General features: G+C 27.8%; 1 protein-coding gene across 6 annotated transcripts; it reads right to left on the bottom strand.

Annotated features, from left to right (window-relative positions):
- Window positions 1-1,615: 1,615 nt before the first annotated feature.
- On the bottom strand, window positions 1,616-8,671 carry LOC131667638 (peptidyl-alpha-hydroxyglycine alpha-amidating lyase 1). 6 transcript variants are annotated; one of them, XM_058941192.1, is made up of 8 exons: window positions 8,448-8,671; window positions 8,322-8,377; window positions 7,901-8,220; window positions 7,642-7,813; window positions 4,600-5,223; window positions 4,009-4,422; window positions 3,694-3,930; window positions 1,616-3,187 (listed from the first exon to the last, which is right to left on the bottom strand). In XM_058941192.1, the coding sequence occupies exons 3-8, from the start codon at window positions 7,979-7,981 to the stop codon at window positions 2,982-2,984; spliced, it is 1,734 nt and encodes a 577-aa protein (XP_058797175.1). In that variant the 5' UTR covers window positions 7,982-8,220; window positions 8,322-8,377; window positions 8,448-8,671; the 3' UTR covers window positions 1,616-2,981. The 6 variants fall into 6 exon arrangements, with proteins under 6 accessions (XP_058797175.1, XP_058797174.1, XP_058797173.1 ...); XM_058941191.1 differs by having other exon boundaries at window positions 8,322-8,671; XM_058941190.1 differs by having other exon boundaries at window positions 7,901-8,377.
- Window positions 8,672-10,049: the final 1,378 nt, after the last annotated feature.

Raw genomic sequence — 10,049 nt, 5'->3', positions numbered from 1 at the left:
GGTGGTCAATGGCCAATTTACATGTAATATGAAAATTATTTTCAGACATAAAAAATATGCAAGCCACATCCATTTATCCTAAAGCTCAATACTTCCATTTTTATAAGCTATTTTCATTGAATCTAAAAATTTATTAACCTCTTACATAGAAAATAGCTCTTAAAATATTATTGAACATGAAGAAATAAATTCTTAGTAACTTTCGGTTAATTAGTTTTAAATATGACTATTAATTATTATTCTAATTTGACAATTATTTTCTAATGTTACGTAATTTTTATACTAGCGTTTGAATACATTTTAACTGTTTTAGTTTTTTGGTCAAAATTTGATAGTAAGCTACCTTGACAACAATATTGTTATATATTTAATAGGAATCGTTATCAATTAATTTGTGTGATTTGGAAGATTGAAGATTAACAGAAATTATTTTGGTAATCAATAAATTATTATGAATAATGTATCAATTCACGTGATTCTAATTATTTACACTATTATTAAAACTTATAATGGTTAAATTTTTCAATAAAAAATGCAATTGATGTATTTCAATATCATAATTATATTACAAAAATTTCCATTAGTTTTTATGATGCATAGTATCCGAAAATAAATTGTAGTTTATTATCGCACACATAATTTTAATCAATATAATTGTTTGAATTATATTATTTCAAGACTGACTGTTGGACTTTCAAATACAATTGATATAACAAAATTGAGTTTAAATTTATGATATAAATTGAAGATTTTGCTCATTTTATTGAACATGAAATAAGGAACAAAAGTGGTACGTCCAAAACACAAAACGTAGTTCCAAAGCAGTAAACTAAAATTGATTGCTTTTATTGCTCGATATATGATGACTTGTCACGTTTTATTCATAGCAAGATATTGAATGATTTATGAAACTTTTGTTTTCATCGTTGTATAGTTGTGTATAGAAGTCAGCTGAATGTGTAAAATAAATCATTATTGAAATATTTGAACATTTTCTATTATTTTTTTGAATAAACAACAATATTTTCTTCGCAATAATCAACATGCTGAAAATCTTTTCAGAGCAGTTAGGCATAAAAGAAGCCTATTTTATGAAGAAATTAAATTGGATATCACGTACTGTATATAGATTTTTTGAGAAAGGGGTTTAAATTAACGACGTTATAAATGTTAATCTTAGTTCTAACTATGCTTGATCGGTGGAAGCAATACTGAAAGAAAATAACTTTTGATGTTTCATTAACAGATTCGTTAACCTCTTCAGGAAATTTATTGTAACATATCAATACAAATGTCTTGTGTTGATGTCTTCTAGTTGTTTTTCATACTGCTTTTCCATTCTGTTTCATTGTGTTTCTTTCACAATAATGTTTCTGAAGAAGTTAACAAATCTGTTAAGGAAACGTCAAAAGTTATTTATATTGTCTGGACTACTCGAGCATAACTTTAACTAAGAGAAAACTATGGTAGGTGGGAGCAGCGATCAAAGTTAGATATTTAAACTACATATGTTTTTATTGTAACCAATTGAAATCATCTGAGTAGCATTATTTTAAAAAATATCTATTTTTATTCAAAATATACAATCAAATACATTAACGTTACATTAGTAACATAATTTTCATTAGTTACAAAATACAATATCTACGATAATTACATTCATAAATAATTCGATTAACTTATCAATAGCTTTAGGATTCTCATAAAATCAGTAATTTTTACATGTTTGGTCACATAAAAACTGAAATTAAATATTTATATATCTATAAATAGCGTTTCCATGAACTATTTGTTATATACACACACGCATCAATCTCAAGTTCATTTTTTCTGATTACGTCATTGCACTTTTTCTAAATGATGTGTTCAATTATTAGAATATATTTTTGAAGGCTTAACACATTAATTATGAGATTTATTATTTAAATAAACGTATTATGAAATAAATGATAAAATATCAAATCGTAAAAGCAGATTCGTATTGATTAAATTGATTTTTCTATTTATGGTTATCTCTCCAACTTATTGATAAATCAAAATGTATTATACTCATATTCGTAATACTTCAAGTGTTTCATTCCGGATGTCGATACATGATTCACCCATAACAACCATTTATATGATAATTGATATATACATACATGCGCGCGCGCGCACACACACACACACACAAGCACGCGCGCGCAAGTCATATTTCTAATATTTCATAACAACAGAACAAAATTCAACAAAAATTATTTTATACATTTTACGAAGAAGACAAAGAGACAGATATATGCTAGATTTGTAAAACTGATCAAACTTTTGTTTGACCGTAGTCTGATTTTCAAATATATGCAAATTTTTCAATACATTCCTAAAAAATGCGTAGAATAAAATATTCGGTCGCATATTGTTCAAATTTTTGAGAATAAAATTAAACCATTTTATTATTAGTAATGGTAACATGTGTTATATCTATATTTCTATGTGTAAATTCAATTCAAGTAAACACAAAAAAATTTAATATAAAAGAACTTTCTATAATTTCAGTGATAGGTATAATTTTTGTTCCATAAAATGGCTATTTTTTTTCTTCAATAAATGGTATCTTACATTAACAAGTGAAGTTTTGGTAAAATCTATTATATATTACAAATATCTTATAAACATAATCATTACAAGGGACCAACTTAGGAATTCCATGCATTTATTTAGTTATAAAAATAATTTTGACAATACTAGACGATTTAATACATATTTAATTTGTATATAATGATATGTTACATAGATTTTCAAAATAAATGTCGATGATTTTGAAACGATATACTCTTTTAATATTCTGCTTTAGAATAAACATGTTTTAAAATATAGATTGTACATACCAGAATGTATACAGAATGTATACATAGAAATATTTAGTATAAAAATTTTTTCTTTTTAATTGTTGATTTTATATTTTAGGAATTTGTATTGTAACTTTTTTAACTGCAATATTATATTTAAATTATTTTTTCGGTAGCATTATCTAAAGTCTCGTCTTCTGAAGTTTCAGGTTCAGTGTTAACTTTGCTGAAATCTCGTGTATTTGGTCTGTTTTCAAACATTGTGAATTTTTTACGATTTCCCAAAAGGCTCAAGAGTTTAAAGTTGTCGTTTTGATCATCATTCCATTCTGTTCTTTTGTAAGGTGGAAGTAAACAACCTGCTTGTTAAAGAAATATATTAAATGTTTCATGCATGTTGATATTTGTAGAAAAAATATTGAATACAGAAAATGAAGCAATTATACTGAAGAATATGTATTCAAATTTATCAATGGTTGTTGACAATGATTGAGATAACACACATACAAGAAACACAAAAGAAGATAAAAATAAACATATCACATGCGATATAAAGTGGGCAAAATAATATTTTATAAATAATTGCTAAGGGGCTACAAACATGTACTGCATACAAATGAATACACTATAAATAAGAGACATTTTTCGATGAGCAGAATGTTTTACAAAGTGAGTACTAATAAAAATAAAAAAATAGCTGCCTTATGATATAATTCTATAGTAAAATTTTACATATTTACAAGTCAATTGCCAACACATATATTACAAGTCACATATTTAAGTAAAATACAAACATACAAAAAGTACTAGTGCTCATAAAAAAATATAAACATAAAGATTTAGTGTTTCTATCCATCAACTAGCTTACTTAATTCAACATTAGGTTCATCGTAACACAAACGACTACCTCTTTTTTGATATCTTGCAAATAGTACTGCTAATAATATGCAGAAGCATATGAATAATAATGCGGCAATAATAGCCACAATCACAATGCCTCTTTGCGATGGTTTTCTTTCTTTTCGATTCGAGTTTTCATACTTCAGAGTCTTAGTTTCCATATCATCTTTATTGGTATTTGGATTCGACGGAACGTCTTTTAAGTCTAAAAATATGTAAAATAATTATTACAAATTATTAAGTAAAATCTTATTTCTGCATCGATTTTTAGTTAAACATTGACCTTGATTAAATTTGTATATCTTGTGCGAATTCAACTCAACTACGTAAATTTCCCGTTCGTCAGATGTCACAGCAAGATCATGTGGACTATCCATATCTATGCCTGGAGCAAATTGGGATAAAATTTCTCCAGAATACATATCTAGAACATATCCCCGAATATGCATGTTTTCTAGATATCGGTTACCGTTAACTAAGTAAATTTTGTTGTTAGCATATGCAATGCTATAAACAGCAGCTCCTAACATAGGACTTTTATATTCTTTATAAAATGACCCATTGCTGGCATGATTACAAATTATCCTAGCATTTTCTCTGTCAGCGACAAATACAAGATCATGTTCTTCTGCAAGCGCAAGGGCATGTGGTATTAAGAAAGCATTTTTTGGGGGCTCATTGCTACTTAAAACTCTTTCTGAAATGAACAATTCAATTTTCTATTTTACATTATTATTTATCTTCTTTTGATATAGAATATAATAACAAAAAAGTTAAATTGATATAGATAAAAAATGCAAAAATAAAGTAATACAATAAAAACATTAATAAACAAAGTAAAATTCAATAAATATTATAACTAAAAACTACTTACGATCAAGTGCCCATGATCTACCCCACTTCAGAATTCTTTCACCATCTTTATTGAATTTAATAATCCTGGAATTACAGTAACCATCGCTAACGAAAAAATCTCCATTTGTTAGAACCGCTATTGCTGTAGGTTTACAGAATCGAGTGTTATCATTTCCTGGTTGAAACGCTTCACCGAGATTTAGCGAGGGTTTTATAATGCTATTTGCAAATAAATTTTTAACATCAAATTTTTCGGATGCGCTATTATGTTGACTATATCTTTGCCTCTTAAGCTGCTGTTTATGTTTTTCAATATCTTTGCCATCAAACTTGAACACTTGATGCATAGCCACGTCAGTAAGCCAATAATTTCCTAAATTATCTATAGTTAAACCATGAGGAAGAAAAAACATGTTTTTTCCCCATTCTAGTAGCACCTTGCCAGTCTTGTCTAACAGCATAATTGTATTTTGTCGTATAGGTCCTCTATTGATATTAAATTTATTATCAGTGCCAAAAGTTGAGGAGTCCCAAATTCGTTCTCCCCTATGAAATATGCCAACATTTCCATTTGGGTCTATAGACACTGCTGATATTTGTCCAAAGTCTAAATCTGAAGCCCATGAAGAGTCCCACTTTATATCTGCAAAGATGTTTAATTTAATTGAAAAATTTAGATATACAAACATCTAAAGCATTTATGTCATTTTCTACATTATTAAATGGTCTATTTGGAAAACAACAATACTTAATCAGCTTGAAGGTAGTGCTATAAATAAAAAAAAGGTAAAAATACATTTATTCAAAGAATAATAATGAAAGTAAATAATGAAAACTTAAAAATTAGTTTTTCCAATACCAATACACATACTAAAACAAAGAATAGATTATATTTTTCTACTAAAATTATTTTTCGTAACTCATCTATAAGATCCTTTGTTTGTTATCATTTCTGATCTATCGTATGACATTTGCGATAAGATTTATTTTTAGATATTTGTCGCTATGTTTTGCTACGTGAGCAATTTATCATATAATATAATAACGTAATTTAATGTGCTTCGGGCGCTTTTTCGTTGTTTTTCTATTATTTATTAAATTGCTTGTATCATTCAACCATGACTTTACTCAATAACAGTAGTTTTCTACGGACTTAGTATTATATTAGTATTAGTAATACATTTCAACATCGTATGTTATTTTGTTACTTCATGGAAAAACACCCTTAAACATTCTTCAAATTTTATATTCTAATAATTAATTTCATACTTATATCTTTACAATATAAAAAAATAAAAATGTAATTTCTTCCAATTTGTTCCATTCACTTTTCTCTTTCAATCAAATTTGAAGATGGCATTCTTAATTTCATAGATGGTAATCAAATTATTGATTCATACTAATTATTGAAATTTGAAAAGATAACCTCTTATTTTCTTAAAACGATTTATTAACGGTATATTTCAATTTTTGTATATTTTGACCTATATTAATTATTCGTAAACTAAATTTCCTGCTGAAATACAAATACTTCTAGATATATAATACAGTCCCAGCCAGCAAGAATTGTTTTTAAAATGTTATCAAAATATTTTACTGGAAACATTACAACTTTTCCGGCAACCGTCAAAAATGTTGCAACAATGTTTTCGAAATGATCAAATGTCGACCTGTTTGAAGCCAAGTGTTGCCAAAATGTTGCTGAAATCAGTTTTCTGAACGTTATCACAATGTTGTTATAACATACGTTTAAGAACCTTTCTGCAACATTTAGGCACGTTTCTAAAACATTACAAAGTATTTAATTCAGTTAACGAGATTTTTGCGGAAACATTTCTACAACATTTTGGCAACATTTTTTGAAATGTTAATAAAACATCATTAAAACATTGATAAAACAAAAATTTCTGTGGTCAATACTCAAAATTTTATATATAGAATAAAACGTATATTTGTTTTATGTTTCAAGGACGTTTCCAAAAAAATTGCCAAAATGTTGTAGAAATGTTGCGATGTTTCCAGAAAAATGTTTTGGCAATATTTTGGGAACAATTCTTGTTGGCTGAAGGTTGTTATTAAAGTATAGGACAATTAAAAATTTTGCATTTTTTTCGCATCAACTAATTACAACGTTGGATATTGGTGACTCGTCACTTTTTTTAAATAGCATTCTAACATTCTAATTATTGAAAAAATATACAGGAACCTACACTCGATTATGTTTCTTTCTTATTGTTTTTAACGCTCAATGGCGTTACCGATTGAGTAAAGAAAGATAATTTAAGGTTTTCTCACAAAAGAATTAAAACTTTTTTGGAACTTTGAAAATTTTTTGGAATATTCATTGTACGTAAATAACATGCACTCAACTATTATTTCGACAAAAAAATCTTTGGTACTAATAAAAAAAACAAAAACTATTCACAGTAAATCAGAGTTTATGTTCTACTTGCTTTTAATTTTATGAAAATAATAGTTGATAGCACTTTATTTATACACAATGAATGTCCTCAAGAGGTTCCAATGGAAATAATTCATTTAGAGAAAGAAAAATCTTAAAAACCTTTTTCTGCTTAGTTGGTAATTCCGTAGCATCATAGCCTTATTCTCTTTTAAAACCATAATCGACGACTAGTAAATCACCAACCATTTATTAATAACATATTTCAATTTTTGTAGATTATTACCTATATTAATTATTCGTAAATTTAATTTACTGTTGAAATATAAATTTTTCACTTCGAGATATATAATACAATTATTATTTCCATGTATAGAAAAATTAAAAATTTCGCGCTTTTTTTCGGTTTCATAGAGTACAAGGCTCAAAGGCATTACCAACTACGCAGAGAAGTTTTCAAGGTTTTTCATTAACAGAGTAAATTAAGTCCGTTGGAATCTCTTGACGACATTCATTGTGTATAAATAATAATTTTTTATGAAATGCGTCTTATTTATTTTATTTCCTATTTTCATTTATGCTCAATATCTTTGCTACTATTATTATGCTTGTTTATAAATTTAGTCATTAATTTCTACATTATAAAAATCTATTACTCACTTGGATTTAATTTGTCAGGATAACTATTTCGCGGCGGTATGAATAGGCTGGCCTTTTTATAAAACGGTTGATCTAATGGGGAAATCGGAAGTTCAGGACCAATATCTCTTTCGTCAATCTCTGGGTCTAAATATTCAGCGGAAGCAAATTTTCTGTCTTCCAAATGATGTACCTTTTTTTACAATAAGAAGAAATACATTTTTATATGAAATTTTGAATATTAATTATTCAAATGTTTAAATTTAAAAATACTTATCACCTTTGTAGAAGACGTATGAATGAAAAGAGATCCGATGATCAAAAGGCAACAATAAATAATTTTGTGCAAAACGTACTCCATTCTAAGTTCGTAACGTCATTAGTAGCTTCCAAATAAAAATGACGAACTATTTGAGAAGAAAGCATCTATACTTCTCTCGAATCTAAATTTATTGATCTATACGGTCCCGTACGTTACGGTCGATGGTATCACAGCTTCCTCTTAATGCCATGTTCGCCCCCCGCAGTCCGACTTTTCCTCATATTGCGTGGAATGCCACGCACTGCCAAGATAATTTTTAATTTTCAAGAGCACGTGGTCTATGACAATCCATATTTTTACAATTATTCACTTGATCCTATGATATATTTTACGAGTTTCGATCTTGTGCACCTTGGACACTTGTTGAGTGTGTACTCACAGTGGTTTTTTCGATTCTGCGTGAAAGGATATCCTTTGCGACTATCACATACGGATCTTACGATCATGTGTAGGGATAAAAAGATAATTAATATCTGGCTCTAGCGGCGTGTGTAAATATACGTACAACTTGTAATTTAACACATGCAAACGCGCGTGTACGCGTTGACGTGTCACCAACAACGTGGTGTGCTGCAAATAGGAGTTTTATCCTTTTTTTGTTACTCGTACTCAAGCTAACACTGACACTACTGTAGTACTTATACTTTGCGTCGCTGTTGTGCCGATCGAACATGCGGTTGATATGTACACACACTCACATTACACACACACACACATCCGTATGCCTGCGAAATTGTTGCGCGTGCCATAGTGCGCATCGCGTGGAGGCGCTATAATCGCTTAGAAAAAGGGATCAATGCTCCATCGGTACAGTAATTATGTCTGTAGTACATAATAATAACAAAAGATGTCGCTTTACCTATCAAATGTAAAAGACCAGAAATAATAAAGCTATAGCTATATACTGAAAAAGTTCTTAACAATGAATACTTATTACGTATAAAACCAAAAATTATGGACGGGAGATTTAAACTTTTTCATTCTCTGAAAATACGAGACTAAAATATTTATCAACAAGTCGATACATCAGAAATCTGCGCAGGGCGCAAAAATTCAATAATCAATAGATGACTAAAGAGAAAAATTGTTTCTAGCATTATGGATTAGATTATCTATAGATATATATATCTACACAAAATTGTATTAAATGTCACATATAATCTTTGAATGATTTTAGTATAATGTATAATTTACGAAATATTACGTATAATCACAAAATGTTATATATAATTTAGGATAATATGTAATTTGTGAAAATTGTATACATAAATTGACTGCTGGTCATTTATTTTGTCATTAACAACAATATGTACTCATTTATTACATGTATACATATAAGTCAAATTTTGTATGAAATTTTGTATAAATGGAATATACTTCCGCATTATATACATTTTAAGATTATATATAATATCATGTAGTATATTATAAATAATTCTCATATTATGCTTTTGATTCCTCCTTTAGCGACATTCTAAATACACTTTACGATGCAAATGACTAATTGGTCATTATAAGATACTAGTTAAAGCATACAAATTTGTTTGTTAAAATCTAAGCTGCCTTCAACATACTTAGGTGCTTTTTATACATGTCCAAAGCAGGTGAACCACCATCTAATCTAATATTCGTCTAAAAAATTAGAAAACTGAATAATCTCAACAAAATTGACTACAGAATTGTTTAAGTTTTATAAAATTCATGTTACATCTTTTAAAAAATGATCTTATTCGATCTGTAATTCGATTTTGGTAAGACGAAGCCCTCTTTATTGAAATTGAAGTATATGAAAAAAATTGTGTTAGATATGCATTTTATTCTAATTTTCATTTTAAAAAATCTTATATTTTATGATTTGAAGTTACGACTCATAGTTATACAGAAATGTATCATTTTTCGATTTTCGTATTTTTCGTATTTTTCATTTTGTGTTATGACAAAGTAATTTTTCATTCTAAATAATACTAATGTTGAATTATGTGGACACACATTTATACAAGAAAATATACCCACTAAATCATATATTCTTTTATGTTTTTAGTTTTCAGTACAAAGGAACGATAGATCTCTGAAAAAATTTTTTTTATCTCTGCGTTCATGCCGGTCA

The sequence above is a fragment of the Phymastichus coffea genome, unplaced genomic scaffold, assembly GCF_024137745.1.
Source record: "Phymastichus coffea isolate CEN01 unplaced genomic scaffold, Cenicafe_Pcof_1.1 PCOF00069, whole genome shotgun sequence".
NCBI classification, from domain to species: Eukaryota; Metazoa; Arthropoda; class Insecta; order Hymenoptera; family Eulophidae; genus Phymastichus; species Phymastichus coffea.
Note: the sequence above shows the minus strand (reverse complement) of the source record. Positions and strands in the feature narration are given on the sequence as shown.